The 22,142-nt window shown below is 38.8% G+C and overlaps 1 protein-coding gene across 1 annotated transcript in view; it reads left to right on the top strand.

Moving 5' to 3' along the window:
* The window catches only part of CCDC178 (coiled-coil domain containing 178), a 470,395-nt gene that overhangs the window by 408,746 nt on the left and 39,507 nt on the right, over window positions 1-22,142 (top strand). Inside the window, exon 18 of the mRNA XM_045296033.1 lies at window positions 11,457-11,591. Coding sequence (XP_045151968.1) covers window positions 11,457-11,591 — 135 coding nt within the window. The remainder of the gene's footprint in view (window positions 1-11,456; window positions 11,592-22,142) is intronic.

The raw sequence follows: 22,142 nt of genomic DNA, 5'->3' as shown, positions 1-22,142 counted from the left end.
AAGCCTTTAAGATCCCAGATGCTATATCTTTTGATAGCCGGGCACCATCAGCTTTCTTCACCACATTTGCTTATGCACACATTTTTCTTCTGCAATCATGCCGGGAAGGTGTGCATCATGGAATGCCAATTTAATAGAACAACGTGTTCTGCATTGAGTAAGTACTTGAGTGAAGGCCCAATGTCCATCTGCTCCCTTAATACTAAACCTATAAATATATGCAAGTAGATCTATTTCCCCACCCTCCTATATAAATATATTTACATATGTACATGCCAGTAATTAGACCTCTATAAATACCTTTTGTCACCTAGTTCTTTCCTCTATTTCCTTTCGCTTTCCTCTTTTCCCACTATCATGCTCAGCCTTCATTTGGGTTTCAGTAATTTATCTCGGTTACATTGCCCTTGCTGAATCACTACCAGGCCTCTCACACCCTCCTTGCCAATGATTTTGGATCACTTGTTGCTCCCCTGTCTCTGTGTTGTTCAGTGCCACTTCCTTAACCCCACCTCCCATCTCACATGTCCCCCCGGAACCATTGGTCCCATTGTTTTCTCCTCCAGACTGTTCATACAGACTATCTTATCTATATAGATCTGTAGAAATAATAATATGCACCAAATATCAAGCCATAGCAAGAGAGGCGATGAATGAGAACACAGCGATGACAATAAAAAAGAAAACCAATGACCCATAAAAGAATAAATTAATTAAAAGAAAAAAAATATTTTTAAGAGAAAAACCTGTAAATAGACCGAGGTCTGATTTTTTATCTCTAGGCGTGTCCTTCAGTCAGGTCTGATGAGGTGCCATGCTTTGGCCCCAGAGTCTGTCCTTTGTACTTCCTCGGGGGCTCCCTGCTCTGCTCCCATGGTTGTTCTGCTGTACGCCTTTAGTGGTTTACCTCTGTGTCACGGGGTCAGTCCAGGCCAGTCCCGTCACTGAGTCTCCAGTGTTGTCCCCCTTAGGACCCTGGGCCATCAAGGGACGGCGTGTCTCATGGTGGGATCAGCCATATGGTCCACTATGTGCATTGGCTGTTCAGAGCAGGGATATTGTCCTCCAGGCCTGGTGGGCCAGAATGTGCTCCACTCTCTCTTCCTCCCCCTTCATTTGCTCCCGTGTGCTCTGATCAGACATGCCCCTCTCCCCTAGTTGCAGCTTCAGTGTCATCCTCTAAAGTAAATTATTCTGGGGGAATGGGCAGTTGTCCATGTACTTGGTATGGGGGCCCCTCCACTGGCTCCACTCTCCATGCTGGCATTCGCATCTCGGAAAACTGGATTTAAGTCTGGTCCCTTTTTCCCTGTGGAGACACAAATGATACCCTCCCCTTGAGTGGGTCAGTGCTGTATTCCCCTGCCACACATCTTTTTTTTTTCCTTTCCTCCCTTTCCCCCCCTTTTTAGTTGGCTACCTTATGTACCCCTGGATTTGATCTGGCCCCTGCCACACTACCTGGACCTCACTCCTGGAGTGTTTGTATACAGTAGCTTTTTCCCTGTGCCCCTTTTGCCTTTACTTTTTTATATATACCTCAGCGGACTCATGTTATACTTGTCCTTTTGTGCTTGGCTTACCATAATTTCCTCCAGTTCTTCCCATGTGGCGATATGTTTCATGCGTTCATCACTGATTTTTAGCGATGCAGTACTCCATTGTATGTGTGTACAATGTATGTACAGTTTTTAATGCATTCATCTGTTGATGGAAATTTGGGTTGTTTCCAGCTCCTTGCGATTGTGAACTGTGCCGCAATGAACACTGGAGCATAGATGTCTGGCTGTGGTTTGTTTCGTCCCTCTTCTGGGTATATGCCCAGTAGGGGGATTGCTGGGTCTTATGGTAGCTCAATTTCCATCTGTTTTAGAAATTGCTAAATTGATTTCCATAGTGGCTGTACATACCTACAGGTCCACCAGCAATGGATGAGAGTTCCTATCTCACCACAGCCCCTCCAACACTTGTTGCTTTCTGATTTTTTGAATTGGGCTATCTTTGAGGGTGTTAAGTGATATCTCATAGTTGTTTTGATTTGCATTTCTCTTATGGCTAATGATCGGGAACATTTTCTCATATGTTTATTGGCCATTCGGATTTCAGACTCTGTGAAACTTCTGTTCAGGTCCTTTGCCCACCTCCTCAGTGGGCAATTAGTTTTTCTCTTATTATAAGCTTGCAAAGTATTGCAGATTTTAGTAATAAGGCCTATGTCTGGTGTGTCATTGTTAAAGATGTATTCCCAGTCCGTGGACTCTCTTATTACTCTCTTGGTGAATTCTTTCGATGTACACAGGTGTCTTTCTTCAGTATATCCCATTTGTCTATTTGTGACTCCTCTGTATTTGTATCCTCCCTATTTCTGATAGCCTATGTATTCCCTGTGCCAAGGTTTGTCCCAATTCCCTCATTAATGGCCCTAATTGTTTTATCTCAAGGTCTGTGATCCACCTTGAGTTTATTCTTGTGCATGGAGTGAGGTAAGGGTCTTGCTTCATTTTTCTGCAGATAGATATCCATTTTTTCCAGCACCATTTATTGAAGATGACATCTGCTTCCCATTTAATATATTTTGGGCCTTATCAAAGATCAGTTGCCTGTATGCTGATGTGTTTATTTCTGGGTCTTCAGCTCTTTTCCATTTGTCTGAATATCTGTCATTATGCCAGAACCACACTGTTTTTACTATTGTGGCCATATAGTATGTGCTAAAGTCAGGTAGAGCAAACCCTCCCACTTTGTCCTTCTTCTTGAGAAGTTCTCTGCTAATTTTGGGCTTCTTCCCCCTCCATATGAAGTTAGTAATCTGTTTTTCCAATTCTTTGAAGAAGGATGGTGGTAATCATATCGGATAGCATCGAACTTATATAGTGCCTTGGGCAGAACTGACCTCTTTACTCCATTAAGTCTGCCAATCCACGAGCATGGGATATTCTTCCATTTGTTGAAGTCACTCTTGATTTCTTGTTGTAGTGTTTTATAATTTTCCTCATACACATCTTTCATTTTTTTAGTCAGGTATATCCGTAGGTATTTCAATTTGTTCTTCGCTGTTGTAAAGGGTACTACCTTTTTAATGATCTCTTCTGTGACCTTGTCTTATGTGTAGACCAGTCCAGTAGACTTCTGTATGTTGACCTTCATAGTATTGGGTAATTGTCCTTTTGATTTCATTAGGGTCCATTGTAATGTTCCCTGTTTCATCCCTCAGCCTTGCAAATGTCGTTTGTTCCTTCCTTCCTTTGGTTAGGTTTGCCATAGGTCTATCAATTTTGTTAATTCTTTCAAAAAAACAACTTTTAGTGGCATTAATATTTTCCATAGTTTTCTTGTTTTCCCTCTCCTGTGTCTCGGCTCTAATTTTTATTATATCTATCCTCTTGCTTTTGGTAGTGTTGTTCTGTTGACTCTGATCTAATTGGTGTAAGTTTTGTGCCATGGGTCTCTCTTCTTTTATAATGTGTGCATTTATTGCTATCAGCCTTCCTCTGATAAATGCCTTTGCTATATCCCACAGGTTTTGGTACATCGTATTTTCATTCTCATTGGTTTCTAGAAACTTCCTGATTGCATCTCTGATCTGCGTCAAGACCCAATCCTTTTGCAATAGAATAATTGTTCATCCTCCAATTGTTTGCCCTTGTTTTCTTCACTGTCCTTCTGATATAATATTAGTCATCTAAAGTATTTACAGTAGAGAACATATCATTATACATCAATCATTTCCTGGTTATACTTTCTCCTTTCCCCATTCAACTGAATGGCCTCATTTACACTTAGATACAAAATTGAGCCTGGGCAGTCTTCTGTCCTACTGCAGATGAGGTGGTCAAAAGTCAGAACTGACATGATGGTAAGTAACCACATATAAAATGGTGGACAAAAGGATTAAAGATCCTTTTCCAAATGAATTCTTTTCTGTTCTAATATAATCCTTCTTAGTCATATATGAGAATATATGCGTTCTATTCTAGAACTCTTATAATGTTGGTTTGGGGTTGAGTAGCAACCAAGATAATTGATTGTCGTCAGTTGGCTGCCAAGTCAATTCTAACTCATGGCAATCCCATGTGGACAGAGAAGTGTCCCATAGGTTGTCAAAACTGTAACATTGTAGAATTACATTGCCAGTCTTTTCTTCTGAGGCACCTCTGAGTAGCTTGAAATAATTTTTTATTCCATTTTTATTTTCAAGTACAGACCAAATATGCCTGTGCTTCTTTCCCATGTAGTATCTTCAGGTTCCTCATGGTCTTCTCTGCCACTTCCTTACTCATCTCACCTCACTGTCCGAACATTCTGAAAGGGATGGCAGGAACATCGTCATTTTGGAGAGAAACTATTTCATTTCACAACCCCTGGTTTAGATGAGGATTAATAGATCAAATCCAACATAGTCCTTTGGGTTTTCTAACATAAAGTCAGCGTCCCTTGTAGGACTTCTACATTACAATTGAGCTGTTTCTTTCTTTAGCTTTCCTATATCTATTTATTTGTTTCTTTCTTATTTTTTTCCTCTTCCAATTACTTTGTTTTTTTTCCCTATGTCAGTTAATTAGCAAATTATTCTTATTCATAAATTTACAAATTTAGTTACCCTTATATCAATAAATATTAGGATGTTAAAATTATACTTTTACTATAATCAATTACTTTCCTGTAATTCATTTCAGATAAGTAGGTAAGCACAAACAGCCCTTCTTTTCCTTATTTATTAAACAACCCTACCTTGGTTCCAAGTACTGAAGAACACTGTCTTGTAAAAATCACCTTCACCTAAGGAGTTTTGTTAAAACTTATCTTTTTATGGTTTGTTGTATATGTATATGTGCATAGTGTGTTGTTGCTGTTAGGGTCTATAATCTTCCAACTCATGGCAATCCTGCATACAACAGAACAATACACCACCCAGACCTGTGCCATCCTCACAATCTTTCCCACGCCTAGCCCATTGTTTGAATTTGTGTCAATTCATCCCATTGAGGCTCTTCCTCTTTCTTACTGATGCTCTGCTTTTCTAGTGAGTGTTATGCTTTTCTCCAGGGATTGGTCCTTCCCGATAACATGTCAATGATCTTGAAGTCTCCTTCATTTTAAGACGTATTCTGGCTATTCTTCTTCCCAGACCAATTTGTTTGTTTTTCTGATAGTCCATGGTGCTTACACTATTCTTTACTATCACTAATTTGAATGCATTTAATCTTCTTTGGTCTTTCTTTTTCATTGTCCAGCTTTTGTATGCATATGAGGTGATTGAAAATAAGGTGGTTTAGATCAGTCATACTTTAGGCCTCAAAGTGGCATCTTTGTTTATTAACCATATTATTAATGCATTATTTGCTTTGATAGAGAGACATATACTAATGAGGTATTTCCAAGTGTCCTAGCATCTTGGGGAAATTAGAATCTTCTGAGATCTAAGTTATTGACCAATAACCAAAGCATTGAATTGGAAAAAACTCTGCCCAGCTATAAAGTAATATTTTGCTTTAATTTCATCTGTATCAATTCACTGAAACATATGGTTTCATTAATTCAGAGTAAGAAAAGTCCACCCCACTATCATCCTTTTAAAAATGAGTTATTTCTGGTTTATCTTGATAATCCATTATTCAAGTTCTATGCTGGGTCAGTTTCCTTTGTTTTTGTCCTGGATATTTCAAAATACAGTAGCCCAGCAAAATAAGATTTGAGGCTGAAATAACTTAGAATCATAAGCAGATAATATTTTACTATGCATTTCCTTACGGGGGTAGACAGATGCTTGTTTTGCATTACCATCTCCTTTCCAGGAAGCTATGTAACCCAAAACCACAGAACCCTGGGTGTCTTTAAGCCTTCCTTAAGAAGGAAGAGACTGTTTAAATATCAGAGGAAGAAAAGCCACTAGAATCTCATCTGTATTATGACACACCAGCCTTAGAATTTGTATTTTAACCAGGAAGACCTATAGAATTTAAATCAAGTTAACCTCTTTAATCTATAGTTTTCTCAGTTTTCTGTTGGAGTTATTAAGTGAAACTACCTCAACAATCCCACTAACCTGTTCAAATGAGCCATGTCTACAACAATTAGTTATTACCACATAATTGTTTTTATTAAGGAAGTAGCTTCTTTTATCATATTATATTTATTTATTGGAATATATCCTACTTATTCGAGATGTTCACGTCAACCTACAATATATTCAGTCAGTATGTAAAGAACTGTATGATAATGGTGTTAAAATGTTTCCATGTGTATTTGCACTCGACAAGCAAAGATACTTTCCTGATAATTTCACATTGTAACCATCTAAAAGCTCTCCCACCCTTACTCTTTTAAAAAACAAAATTTCCATGCAACAAGTCACATTGTAATATAAAACCAAATATCAAGGAACACATTTAAAAATATACATACTCTATAGAGTTAGTTGTTTGGGGCCAAGAAATTTCGAAGGCAGTCATGTAACCAACTAACTGGAAGAGATCCATCCTTGTGTCTGCTCCAAAGAAAAGTTACCCAAAAGAATATAGAAATTATGGAACACTAATTTCACATGCAAGTAAATTCAAAAACAGTTGCAGCAGCACATAGACAAGGACCTGCCAGAAATTCAGGCCAGATTCAGAAGAGACTGAAAACAGAGAATACTAGAAATATGCTTACTTTTTTTTATTGATTATGTAAAGGTATTCAGCTATTGTAGATTATAGCAAATTATAGATAATATTGAGAAGAATAGGAATTCCAAAACATTTCACTGTGCTCAGGTGGAATCTGTTCATGGACCAAGCATCAGTCGTTCAAACAGAACAAGAGAATGCTGAGTCCTTTAAAATTAGGAAAGGTGTATTTCAGAGTTGCACCCTTTCATAATACGGGTTCAATCAACATACTGAACAAATAATCCAAGGAGCTGAACTATATAAAGAATTACATGGCATCAGGATGGGAGAAAAGCTTGTTACCAACCTATGATTTGCAGACTTGTATGTGGCTTGCTGAAAGTGAGGCAGAATTAAAGCACTGATTAAAATCAGAGACTGCAGGCTTATGGTAAAGAAAATCAAAATCCTCACATGACAAACAGAATGGATTGGAGTTGTCAAGGATTTCACTTTGCTTGGATCAACAGTTAATATTTCTGGAAGCAACAGTCAAGAGATCAAACAGCAATTGTATTGGGAGAATCGGCTACACAAGACCTCTATAAAGCACTGATGAACAAGGGGGTCACTTTGAGGACTAAAGTGAGCCTGACTCAAGACATTCTGTTTTCAATCACCTCATATTCATGTGAATGTTGGACATAGAATAAGGAAGACTTAAGAACAACTGATTCTCTTGAATTATGGTGTTGGTGAAGAATATTAAAATGTCTCTGCACTTCCAGAACAACAAACAAGTCTGTCTTGGAAGAAGTACAGTTAGAGACACTCATATAGATATATAGAAGAGAGAATTTTATATCAAACAGTAATTGTATATTGAACAAACATCCCAGCCTAGTCCAGATCAAGTCCATAAGTCCAATATTAGCCCATATGTCTGCTACCAGTCCATAAATTCTTCTTTAGATTCATGCAGCACATGCAATGATGCCTAATGCAGGAAGTTCACAGGCTGGTAGGTAGAAGTCTTGTAGATCCAGTGGCAGTGGAAGTATTTCAGTGCTGGGTCCATCACCTCAAAGGCTCTCCCGTAGCTCCATGTGTCTTCTCAACAGGAATGTCTCAGAGAGTGAATCTGTCTCCTGCCTCCAGTGAGCTATTTATTTCCTGAGTACCTCCAAATGAGGTCATCAAGCTGAAACCTGATTGACAGGCTAAACTCCGCCCCTTCACTCTTAAGTCTCAAATTGACAAAAGATTCTTTAACTACCACAGACCACCTCTTGTCAATTTGACACTATCACACAACTCTTTAGCCATATATCATTTTCAAATGAGCAATAATAAAATGATATCTGTACCTAACAGAATAAAACTAAAATTCATACAATGCAATATGTGCCACCTCTTTTAACCATAACATTCTATAAGTGAACAAAACAAAAATATCTTGTACTTATGTGAACATCTACACCATAATCTTATGAACCATATTCCTGTGAATATATTCCCATGAATTTATTCCCCCACCTATGAAAGTTTGTAAGCCAGCCACTTCATACCTTTATCCTCCATTTTGGGTATCCAATTTCTATACTGCCCACTTAAATCAACCCAGTGCTCTGAGGAGACCATCACCATCTTTGATGTGAGAAATCTTCATTTCAGTTGGAACCTTGTGAGTTCTGCATCCACAGTCAAATCAGGACAGGCCATCCATAGTCAGCAGAAATATGCACTAGTTCACAGGTTCAAATATCTTCTCTTCATCTGGTCAGATTCTGGCCAACTCAATGTGGGTTGCCTCATTTAACCTCACCAGGGTGCCCATTGGCTGCCTTGTCTTTAGACCATGGGCCCCATCACAAATTCACAACAACTCTAGCCCCTTGGACAAGGTCATGAACTTCAGACCAGGTCATGAACTTCAGACCAATCAACCAGCTGGTTCCTATAAACCAGGTTCACAGGTGTCTGTGGCCAGACTTAACCCATCTCTTTATTGCTGCATTTCTTTCACTTCCACTCAACAAGTAGATCCAGGTAGTCACCTAGCAAGCATTTCAGCTTGCCACAGGCTCCCTTTAACAGTTCAGCCCTACAGTGGAGTTTTCTTCATAGTTTCAGATTTTTTTCCAGCTTCTGACCCAAACCACTAGTTCAAGATTCAAAAAGCCAAAGTTCCTTTTTCTTCCATCTGTCAACAGCCCCCTAGGCAAGTCTTTTTGAATGAAAATATCCTGAGTACTCCAAAGCTCTGGGTGGGGCTTATTATTTCAGAGCCTTCTTTGCAGGTATGTCTTAAACCCATTTAAAGATTAAATTTTAATGTCTTGAAGCAAGTAGGCTTACAAGTTCTCTGTTTTCATATTCCCCAATAATCATTTATACCAATTGTTATATCAACAATAATAAGCAGAAGAAATAAGTATAAACAAAGTAGAATCAGATACTAATCTGAATTCTTAAAACTGTCAAGTTCAATTCTTATTTATCTTTTCTTAATTCATCATCTAAACTATTTTATTGATACAAAAATATGGGATTAGGCCTCTGACAGCATCAAGCCAGATCCAGGCTTTCTGTCAGCCATTCTGACCTTCTGTCAGCCATTTTCTCTAAGCAGCTCTGAGAAATTCAGGAGACGATTTTGTCCCCTGAGCTCAAAATATACTTTAATCACATTCATTTTCACCATTTCATACAGGAATAACCCAAAACTACAACCAAACAAAATAATCAAAGCTTCAACTTCCCATATTCTTTCCAGAAAGCAACCCAGTAAATTGTGTGGCCAAATCTTGGACTAGCCAAAGAAGAAAAATTACCATGATGCACAGGTCAAAAAACTCTCCATTTTTATGATTTGTTTCTCTAGTACCCCATTTCTGGTACCATAATGTGTTAGTCTGGGTAGACTAGAGAAACAAATTCATAGACACTCATATGTGTATGAGAATGAGGTGAATATGCAAGAGCATTTGAACATTGAGAAAACATCCCAGCCCAGTCCAGATCAAGTCAGATATTAGCCCAGATGCCCAATACCCATCTATAAATTCCTCTTCAGACACATGAAACACATGCAATGACGTCAAAAGCAGGAAGATCACAGGCCAGTAGGTGGAAAGTCTTGTGGATCCAGTGGCAGTGGAAGCACCTGGCAGGGGTCTCCATGTGGCTCCATTACCTCCAGGGCTCTAGTGTAGCTCCATGTGTGTTCTTAACAGGAATGTCTCACAGGGAGTGAATCTGTCTTCTGCTTCCAGCGAGCTATTTATCTCCTTAGTGCCTCCAAATGAGGTCATTAATAAGTGAGGAATTGGTATACAAGAATATCTATGCACTGCTCATTCACTCACTCACCCTCTCACCCACTCAGTGCCATACAGTCAATTTTGAGTCATAGCAACCCCCTGTGGGTTTCCAGACTATTATTGTTTGCAGGAGTAGAAAGCCCAGTTTTTCTCCCTAGGAGCTGCTAGTGGTGTTGAACTGCGGACCATGGGGGTTGCAGCCCAATGCTTAACCACTACACCATCAGGGCTCCTCATACTGTTTATTACAATATACAATAGAGACAATGCTACTTATCAATTCAAAGACCATGACAAGGTTTTTAAAATAGTAATTTTAAGTAAGCTGCTTTGTTGAAAAATCCATACAAAAAGTTCACAGGTCTCTCACACACACTGCTTGAAGAATGTTTGGGATTAACCCACTTTGTAAGCACTGCCCCTAGCATTGTTGGAATTAATTAATGTTTAATCTTCACAATTTTATTCTGGAAATGATACTAAAAATGGAATCGACATAAGCAATTATCGATATTACCAACTACCAGAAACTTAATTTTTGACTTGTCCAAACATTCCTATATGTAAGCATTGTTATTTCTTGGGAGCATTGCTTTTGCCATTCATTTTTCCAGTTTATTCTTTTGAAAGTAATCTAATTTAAACACTTGTGTATGGTGTGGCTACGTTAACCATTCAAGGGAAAATTGAATGTTACTGGTTAAAACCTTCCACTGTCCTTGTGTTGGTTTGTTGGACTGTTTTATTCAGTCTGCCAAATGGCACAGATCGCCTCGTAGGAGCCTTTCCTGTTCTGTTCAGATCCCGCATGAAGCATGCCACTTCTAAGCACTGCAGCTACTGTACTCGGGAGCAGTGAGATGCTTCCACATCACATGGTCAGAGGGAGGTAGATTAATAGGGAGTTCTAGCTGGAAATTTCTTCCCTGCTATTGTTCTCCCTCAGCAGTTGATGGCTAAGTTAATTCTCTTTAGTTTTGTCATGCTCTGCAGCGCACATTGCCAAGCAATGGTGAGCTTTATGAGGAAAAAGGGAAGCTATGGCGTCCATCAAAGTCTTAAAGTTGCACTTGAAACTTTGGCTTGACCCGATGTGCCATTCAAAAAGCATATATGTGTGTGTGTGTGTGTGTGTGTGTGTGTGTGTGTGTGTGTGTGTGTATATATATGAATGAAAGGTTCAATATGTCCCGAGGCTATCGGTTTAGAGTTAAACTGGGTGAAGTAGAAATATTTTACTCATCAGCTTTGCAGTCACAGAGTGTGCCTCAGCTAGAACAAAACTGCTGAGGCATTTAGAGAAAATTAACCCCCCATCCTGGCGGCCAGATGTGACTGGTTTCTGATGAATGCACATGAGTGGGCTGAAAAATCAAGAGACTGTGAAATTCCTGTCAGGGCCGTATAGTGCAGAATGGGCTATTGACTGCTTTCTCGATTTCCCTCCATCATTCTTCTTGAACACTGCCATTAATTTCCTCTCCTACTCTGATTTGTGGTTTTTCTTTTTTTTTCCCCTTCCCCTTCCTCTTCCCTTTAGTTCTGTCAGCTGCAAAGAAGGATACAGAAGGTATGGGAGACGCACTTCAAACTGGTGGTCCTGTACAACCAGACGAAGCTGGCCAAGTTCCAGCAAGACTCTCAAGGGAGCATTCAGAAAATATTAGCTGTGCAGGTAGGTGATTGCAGGGAAGTAGGAAAGATCATTCTGATCTAGATTGAAAAGCAAATGATGGGTAGTGTGATGAAGCATTAAAACCATATCCCATCAGAGTTTTATAAATTTTTAACCTCTTTAATAAACTGAAATTGCATGAAGGATGAATTCAGTAAGTTAGCACATATACCAGGCATACTTTGGGGGAAAAGGGAGATTCAACTTATTTTTCACAAATTTCTGGACAGATTACTTTGAAAGAAATATGTTTTGTATAAATAAATATTTTCAGCTCTTTCAGCTTTGCAGGGGATGTCATTCAGCTGTTTAAAAGATATGGTCAACATTACCTTATGCCACTTTTCTATAAAATCTTATATTTACATTCATACAATTTTTTTTAAACTCTTTTGTCCGCCTTGTTTGCCAGAGGCTCTTCCACTGAAGAAGATGTAAACATGAGTTTGTGTGCAAAATAAGCCATTTAAGACTAGATTGCTGTTGCCAAGTTGTGATGTGTGTGGAGTGTGGTTGTTTCTCTGTACAGACTTCAAGTTGCAAATGTTTTCACAATAAGGCTATGATATATTTTAGAGGACTATTAACTATATGAAGACTGTAATTAGAATATTGCTTAATTTTTCCCCAAAATACTGTTCTACTACTTCACATGCTACCAGATGTGTAAACATGCTCTCCCCTACTCCTCAAAAAGAAAGTGCACACCTTTGGGTTGTAGTAGAACACATGATACACAACTCAACAATTACATCTAATTTTGAAACCACTAGTTTTATGAACTTACAAAGCACACCGAGACTAAACCGTTCAAAGTCATTTCTAACACGTTAATTGGACTTGCACTTTTATCACAGTTAAAGTAAAAGATTGTGCAAATCCCTCCACAGCAATTTAATTCTACTGGTGTCTACTTTTGGCATTTTCTCTTAAGGCTAGGGAATATAGATAGAGCTGTAGATATGGTCTATCTACAAAGGTATACTGTTTTAGGTGTATAGGTATGTAGTTTTAGGTGTATAGGTATGTAGGTGTATAGGTAATACAGTTTTATATATCGTGCATCTATATATATGCAATGTATGTATATATTGCAAAATTGCTTCATATATGGATTCTATTGATGCTGGAGTGATAGGAGAAATGTAGAGGGGAAAAATGAAGGCTGGGCATAGATTATATCTACATTTTATAGAAATTCATTACAAGTTTGAGTAAAAACTACCATTGCAGTAGGTTAGGAGCCAAGGGAATCTTACTTTCCTTTAAATTTTTCTTAGGATATAAAATTTTAAAAAAACCTTTGTCATGGAGCTGGTTCGGACTCAGCACAGCCCTAAAGAACAGAGAACTGCCCATCAGTTTTCCAAGGCTGTACACCCTGACGCAAGCCGACGGCCACATCTTCCTCCTGCAGAGTGGCTGCTGGGTTTTAATTGCTGACCGTTAGCAACCAAATGCTTGAACCAGCGTTCCACCTGGATGCCTCCCTTAATATATTAAACACAAACAAACAGAAAACCAAAGCAATGTCATTCAATTGATTCCTACTCATAACGATCGAATATACCATTTTCTAGCCTGTAGATCTTTACAGAAGCAGAAAATTGATCTTTCTTTTGCAAAACAGTTGGTGGGTTTGAACCAACCACCTTGAGCTTAAGCAGTCCAACCCTTATCCAGTAGTGCCATAAGGCATATTATCATGATTCTGGGAGAAAATCCCCATCTGTCTGGACAAAATATCACTTTAAAAAAACCATGCAGATGATAACTTCTCCTTGTAAAGTATCATAAGTTTTTGAATATTGAAATATCAGTAATGATATCTGAATATTGATAGAGGCTCATAATCTATAGCGTTTACTGATTCTTATTTTGCTTTTGTTTATTTATTTAAAATTTGCCACATATTGGTTTGTCAAACCTCAGGTTATTTATTTTGGTGCCTGTTACAGAACAATGGACTTTAAAGCTTATAGTAAAATTAGCCTTTTTGGTATCTAGAAACAAAACAGCTAGGTTGCATTGTATTTGGGGACACTGAGTAACATAAATTAGTAGCTTTTTTTTTTTTTTTTGCACCCCGCCCCAACCACAACCCCAATTAGTAGCTTCTTATTGACTGAACATAACTTTAATTTATAGTAATTCAGGTTTTGGCTTTTAAAATACAAATTTTTCAGGGTTGTGCCATAAAGCTGTAGAAACATGTATAATCATTCAGATTTTTACAATGTCATTCTTGAGCATTGTGCTCTCTTAAAGAATTATCGACACCAGTGGTTCTCAACGATCCTAATGCCGCAACCCTTTCATATAGCTCCTCATGTTGTGGTGACCCCCCCAACCATAAAATTATTTTCGTTGATACTTCATAACTGTAATTTTGCTACTGCTATGAATCAGGCGACCCCTGTGAAAGGGTTGTTCAACCCCCAAAGAGGTCATGACCCACAGGTTGAGAACCGCTGGTCTACATGGTGGCAAAGAATTATCTAACAAATGATGGCAGCATTTATCTAACAAATGATGGTTAAGTGGAACATAGGGGTAGTGAGTAGTCTGTCTCAACAGTGGTGGAACAATCTGACCAAGGGAATGGCAATGACTGCTCCAGTTGGAGAATGCAGTCAGTGTAACTGAGTGGTACATGTAGACTTTGTTTAATTGCTATAAGTCTTGCGGTGCGTATTTTTCAACAAAATAAATAAATAAATAATGTCTATAAAAATGAAATTAAAACTCAGTCCCCAAAACTTCAGTATGATAAACAACTTTCCTAGCTTCATCTCTGTCCACACTGTACTGCTGGCTCTGTTTCAGCCACTCCATAAGCTTTACTAATCATGAAACCTGATCTTAATCTCCTTCCTCCTAGCCTGTGCTTATAGCCTTTCCAGTTTATATAACATTCTTCTTTATCTTTCCTGTTCAACAACATATGACTCAATGCAAATATCACTTTCTCTGCAAAACCTTTCCTGACTCCTTACCACCACCTTTTCTTCCTGAAACATTTACTACTGTCTTTCTGGAAGTGCTACCTACCCTCTACATGGAAGTTGAACCTTCGTGGCTAGTCTGTCCTACTCCTTGCCAAGCCCCTCTTGGTAAGGCTTTACAGCATCAGAGAAATAAGTTCAATTCTTACTAAAATTTTCTTTAGAATAAACAAGGTTACTAAAGAAATTTTAATTTATGTCATGCTAATTATATTTTTATATATTATAACCAATTTAAAGAGAGGAAATTATCATAAAGTGATTTAACAGGTTTGCTGAGTTAGCCTGCGTGTGTCAATCTATAAAATGATTTTATTCATCAGAGCTAAAAACTGATGAATGGGCCAGATGTTATTGGTCTTCAGTGTCACATGACACAGTATCATGATCCCTTTACATATCCATGTTGTGGAGTATAAATAATACACTGTAATTGGAAATTAGTATTAAAATAATGCCATAAAATGTTCTGAGCTATTCATGAGGAAACAGTTTTATGAAAATAGGTTGTGGTGGTGTTGATGTTGGTTCTTAGGTGCCAAAGAATCAGGTCTGACTCATAACAACTGAGGCACAGCAGAACCAAGCACTGCCTGGTCTTCAACATTCTCACCAGTGCAGTGTTCGAGCCCACTGTTGCAACCATGGCGTCAATCAATCACATCGAGGGATGCCCTCTTTTTCACTGACCCTCTGCTTGACCAAACATGATGTCCTCCTTCGGGGACTGTTGTTGTTGGGGGCCAGCGAATTGTTTCTGACCCAGAGGCACAACAGAACGAAACACTGCGCAGTACTTACAATGATTCCTATGCCCGAGCCCATTGTTGCAGCCATGGTGTCAATAGCATGTCAAAAACGCAAGAGACAAATGCTTACCATCCTCTGAGGAGCTTTCTGACTGTGCTTCTTTGGATTTCCTTGTTCCTTGCCAAGCATCCGCATGTATAATAGGTGGTGACTGAAAACACTTATGGAATGATTGCAGCACACCGTACTACTCAAAGTGGCACGTTTGCTTTTTAACCCTTTGAAGATGTCCTTTGCAGCAGATTTGTCTGAGGCAATATGTTGTTTAATTGCTTGGCCGGTATTTCCATGGGCATTGATTGTGGATTCAAGCAAAATGAAATACTTGACAACTTCAATCTTTTCTCTGTTTAACTTGATGTTACTAACTGGTACAGTTGTGAGGATACTTGTTTTCTTCAGGTGAAGTTTTAGAAAAGTACATTGTATAGTATACTGGGAAAAAGCAATTCAAAAGAAATGTTGAACAGAAAAATGAAAATTCAATTCACTCCCTCTCTTGGAGCAATACCTTGCAAGACCACAGAAAGGCATGATTGTCATATTGGCAAATAACTGAAAACCAGGTGTGTTAGATTAGCTTTTGAATTACATGATATGGTAGTTACATAATCTGGTGTCAAGTTGGGACTTGAGAGGATTAATGGTGAAGGGGTAGAGTCTAGTCTGTCAATTGACTAATAGCCAATGAGGCCTCTGTGTGGGCGTGTCCTTCTCCTGAAAATTCTGGGAACTCCTGAATTTCGTCCGTGGAGGTCGGAGACACTTCTCTCTCTAGGTTCACTCCCGGAGATGATGCTCTACTGACGAGAGACATGGCATTACATCCTGGGAGCTAGAGAAACCACATGGACCTACCCTGATGCGACCAGACCTCTGGAGCTGCAGAAGGCACGTGGAGACCCCTGCCAGCACTGAGATGCTTACAATGCCACTGGATCCACAAGACTTCCAACCCACTGGCCTGTGATTTTCCTGCATTTGGCGTCATTGCATATTTTTCATAAGTCTAAAGAGAACTTTATATATTAGTATCAGACATATGGGCTAATATCACACTTATAGACTTGATCTGGACTGGGCAGGGATGTTTTCTCAATATTCAATTACTTTTGTATGTATACCTTTTTCTTCCACACATGTGTGTCTAAGGATTTGTTTCTCTAGTCTTCCTGCACTAACACATGACTAAGAAGAAGCCAACAAGATAGTCTAGAAGATAACTGAAAGAAAGAGTTGGTATATTGGATTTTGGAGTCATTTATGTGAAAAGTGTATGCCGACAATTGTACTATAAACCAAAGTGGGCTCTTTCAAACTGAGACCCAGAGCCCTCCTCCAGCTCTGTTGTTGTCGCTATATACCGTCGGGTCAGTTCTGATTTATAATAACCCTATATCACAAAGTCGACCACATACCTGCCAGTTTTTCATTCTGTGGGCTTCTGTGTTGCCGTGATGCTAGAAGCTATGTCACAAGCTTTTTCATCTTCCAGCAGGGTCACCTAAAGTGAACAGATTTAGCAGAATTAGCCACTAAATATTGTCAGGTACTGAAAACCTCATGACTGGAAGCTGAACACTGTCAGGTATAGTGCCCGGAGAGGAGTCCCTCAGGTTGGAAGGCAATCAAAATATGGCTGAGCAAGAGCTGCCTTCTCAAAGCATAATGGTGTGGATAGAGTACAAAGCCTGCAGAAGGGACGCCTTTGGGACCTACATTTATTGATGGAGTGTGACTCACCTGGATAAGAAACAGCTGCAAACATCTATTGATAATAGGAACTTGGAATGTATGAAGTATGAATCTAGGAAAGCTTGAAATCATTTAAAAATGTAATGGTGTTAATGAACTGAAATAGACCGATGTGAGAATATCATACGGTTTGCTGTGTTGGGAAGGAAAGATTCAAGAGGAATGGCAATGGATTCAAGGTCAGCATTTCAAGATCAATTTGAAGTACAAGGCTGTCTACAATAGGATAATATCTTTATGAATACAAGGAGATCCAGGCAATATAACTATTATACAAATGTATGCTATAACCACTAAAGTTAGTGATAAAGAAATTGAAGAATTCTGCCCAAGATCATCAGTGTGAAATGGATCAAAATGCACTCAAGATGCATTGAAAATTATTGGCAATTGAAATGCAAAAGTTGGAACCAGTGGAAGGAAAGTTGTTGAAAAATGTGCTCTTGGTGATAGAAAAAGTTGGAGGTTGCATGATAGAATTTTGCAAGATCAATGATCTCTTCATTGAAAATACCATGTTTCAGAAATACAAAAGGTGACTTCATACTTGGGTTTCTTCAAGTGGAATAGTTCAAAATAAAATTGGCTATATCTTTGGGAAGAGATGTTGGAGAAGCTTGATACCAGTAGCGAAAATCAGGCTTGGAACAGATCATCACTTGCTCGTATACAAGTTCAGGTTAAAGCTGAAGAAATTTAAAAACAAGCCCAATGAGCACTAAAACATGTCCTTGAATATATCTCACCTGGATTTACAGGCGAGATCTCAAGAACTAACTTGCCACATTGAACAGAAGACCTGATGAGCTGTGAGATGGCACCAAGAATGTCACACATGAAGAAAGCAGGTCATTAAAAAGACAGGAAAGAAAGTAAAGATGAAAGTGGATGAAAAATGAGAATGAAACTTGCTATTAATTGTAAAGTAGCTAAGGCAAATGAGAGAGATGAAGTAGAAACCCTGACCAGAACGTTTCAAAGGACAGCTTAAGAAGACAAAGTAAACTATTATAATGAAATGTGAAAAACCTAGTGAGGAGGAGGAGGAGGAGAAGAAGAAGAAGAAGAAGAAGAAGAAGAAGAAGAAGAAGAAGAAGAAGAAGAATGTTCAACATACCTTAAACTAAAGAATTCAAGAAAAAAATCAAACTGTGGGTTGCAACAGTCAAAGATTCTATGGGAAAATTACCGAATGATGCACGAAGCTGCCAAAACAGATGGAAAGATTGAAGAGTTACTGTACCAAAAAGAACTAGTTAACATTCAACCAGTTCAAGAGGTATTATATGATCAAGAACTAATAGTACTGAGGGAGGAAGTCCAAACTGCACTGAAGGAATTAGCCAAAAAAAAGTTTCTAGGAATGGATGGAATACCAAGTAAAACTTTCTGCAAGGTGCAGAAGCACTGGGAGCACAGATTTGTCTATGGCAAGGAGTTTGGAAGACAATTACCTGGCCAACTTATTGGAAGAGATTCGTATTTGTACCCATTGTAAAGAAAGCTGACCCAGTAAAATGCTTAAACTACAGAAGAGTATTACTGATATCATCTACAAGTAAAATTTTGCTGAAGATCATCCAACAAGGGTTAGAGCAATATACTGACAGGGAGCTGCCAGTGTCAGAACATATTCAGAAGAGGATGTAGAACAAGAGATATTATTGCTGATGTCAGGTGGATCTTGGCGGAAATCAGAGAATACTAGAAAGATGATTGCTTGTGTTTTACTGATGAGGCAGAGGTATTAGACTATGTGGATCATAAACTACAGATAGCCTTGAAAAGAATAGGAATCTCAGAGCACTTAATTGTGCTCATGTGGTACCTGCACGTGAATCAAAAGGCAATTGTGTAAACCAAACAAAGGGATAATGCATGGTTTAAAATCAGGAAAGGTATACGTAAAGGTTGTATAATCTCACCATGCTTATTCAAACTATATGTTAAGCAAATAATCAGAGAAGATGGATTATAGACAAAAGAACGTGGTGTCAGGATTGGAGGAAGGTTTATTAACCAACTGCCATATGCAGGTGACACAACCTCGCTTGCTGAAAGTGAGGAGGACTTGAAGCACTTGCTGATGAAGATCAAGGATTGAAGCTTTCAGTATTGATTACACTCAATGTAAAGATAATCAAAGTCATCACAGTGGAGAAAAGATGAAGTTGTCAACGATTTAATCTTGGTTAGATCCACAACCAATCCTCATGGAAGCAGCAGTTAAGAGATAAAGTTACGGATTGCATTGGGTAAATCTGATGCCCAAGACCTCTTTAAGGTATTGAAAAACAAAGGTGTAATTTTGAAGACTACATGTTCCTGACCCAAGTCATGGTATTTTCAGTCATTCATGTGTGTTTAAATGTTAGAGGTTGATTGCAATGATCAGCACATAACTACCACCACCTCTCCAGGGGGACAAACAACAGAAACTGTGGGGGAAAGGAGACAGCAGTCAGTGTGAGATATGAAAATAATAATAATTTATAATTTATCAAGGGGTCATGAAGGTGGGGGGGGGGAGGGGAAAAAGGAGCTGATACCAAGGGATCAATAGAAAGTAAATATCTAGAAGATAATGATGGCAACATATGTACAAATGTGCTTGATACAATTTGATGTACGGATTGTTATAAGAGCTGTAAGAGCCCTCAATAAAATGATCTTTTAATAATAAAAGAATGTTAGAATTTGAATGAGAAAGACAAAAGAAGAATTGGTGCATTTGAATTGCCATACTGGACCAGAATGTTGAAAGTACCATGGACTGCCCAAAGGACAAACTGATCGGTCTTGGAAGAAGTATGGACAGAGTGTTCCTTAGAAGCAAGAATGGCAAGGCTTCATCTCACACATTTTAGACATGTTGTCAGGAGAGACCAGTCTCTGGAAAAGGACATCATGCTTGATGAAGTAGAAGGGCTTCAAAGAAGAGGAAGACCTTCCACGAGATGAGTTGACACAGTGGCTACAACAATGGGCTCAACCATAAGAGCAATTGTGAGGATGGCACAGCACCAATTAGTGTTTTGTTCTGTTTTACATCGGGTCACTATGGGTCATAGCCAACTCGAGGGCATCTAACAGCAACAAATGACAAAGTAGAACTGTGCCCGTAGGACTTTCTAGGCTGTAGTTCTTATGGGATCTATTTATAGATATTTTCTCCAATCGATCTCAAGGTGGATTCAGACCACTGAGTTCTTCAGTTAGCAGTTGATTGCCTGACCACGGTGCTGCCGTCAGGACTCCTTGGCCCAGCTCTAACAAGCACATGTGACTTTCGGCGCTTAGGGTGCACAGTGTGCATGATGGTCCAAACTTCATATCTAACCCTAGGAGAAGTACAGTAACCTTATACTTTCCACCATTAATGTAATGCTTCTGTGGAGAAAAGACTGGATATTAGCAAATAATTTCAATAAGACAGTGTTATGCAGCTACAAAACATGTGAATATAAATTTGGGCTCTATAGGTGGAAGTTTTTGTCCAATTAAATATAATAGTCCTATTAACTGTGTCTTAAAATATCTGAATGATGGTATAGAAGGATGAAATATATAGTATAAGCGCCATATTGACCGTTTTGTTTCTGCTGTTAGTCATCAAGTCAATTCCAACTCATGGTGACCCCCCCATGTGCAGACAATAACTATGATCAACAGGCTTTTTGCAACGATGACCTTTTGGAAGCAGATCACTCTGGAGACAACAAAATGAGAAAGACAAGAGAGAAGGGCAAATATAGAGAACATGAAATGTTTAACTACAAAAGAAAAAGGATGGGGAAGAGAAAGCGCTGAAGGACTTCTAGGTGAAAATTGTAGCGATATAACCTAGAGAGCAAGGAGCTGTACAGAGAAACTAGGAGGGAAGAGTTCGCTTGTACAGCTGGAACTCAATATAGGAAAATCTTTTGTAACGAGCAAAGCTGTCCAAACATGTGCTGATAGTTCCCACAAAGAAGTTAGAAAAAATGTGGCTGCTGTTAGCAGATATGGAGCCGGCTTGACCCATGAAGAACGCTTGTACAACTAAAGGAAGTGGATCGTTTCCCATCTTCATAGTGGGTTGCCAGTAGGACCATTGATCTGTTGACTTTTTTTGATGGCTGATTTTTCAGAAGTGGATCACCAGTTTGTTTATTGTTTTCTTAATGCATATTAACCAGGAACCTCTGCTAAAATCTATTTAGTAACATAACAACATGCAAGCTTCCACTGATATATATGTGGAGGCCATGCATATGGTACATTGCCCATTAATCAAACTTAGGTCTCCCATGCAGAAGGAGAGAATTATACCACTGAACTACCAATGCCTCCAGCTAGGTTAAACCTTGGGGTATTAAAGAAGTTGCTGAGATGGTAGAGAGAGTCAAATGTTTGAGTATTCCCAGGCAACACATCCCAGGGATGCTGATTTTTCTTGAGTCTCCCTGTGGCTTCCTTGTACAATATCTCTTTGTGTGCCTTTACTTAACTATAACGTGAGTCTTCTCAACTTGGAAAACATGCCTTGTTTATTTACTTACTTATTTTACCCTGGTTTTAAGTGTAGTTATTGAAGTATTACAAGTACTCAAAGATATGTATCGAATTAAATAATTGATGATACATGCCTGAATTTCATAAACTCAAATTTTCTTTTGTAGCTGAAAGCCCATACACTGCCATAGAGTCAATATCGACTCATAGCAACCCTATATAGAGTTTTCTAGATTTTAAATCTTTACAGACACACATAGCCTCCTCTTTCTCCCATGGAGCAGGTGATGGGCACCACGGACCTTCAGGTTATCAGTCCAACACATCACCTAGCCTACTGCTGGGCATCCCCGACAACACCAGGTGTCTAGCATTCTCTAAGTTCGTAAACAAAAGCATTTTTGGGGTACTGTTTCAGAGAAATTTTGGTGGCACAGGAATAATACATGTAATCATTTAACACACATACCCACACACAAATATGACT

This window comes from Echinops telfairi, unplaced genomic scaffold (assembly GCF_000313985.2).
Source record: "Echinops telfairi isolate 266 unplaced genomic scaffold, ASM31398v2 ScPeMD7_7400;HRSCAF=8409, whole genome shotgun sequence".
Lineage (NCBI taxonomy): Eukaryota > Metazoa > Chordata > Mammalia > Afrosoricida > Tenrecidae > Echinops > Echinops telfairi.
The sequence above is the reverse complement of the archived record's forward strand: the minus strand, read 5'-3'. Positions and strand labels throughout refer to the sequence as shown.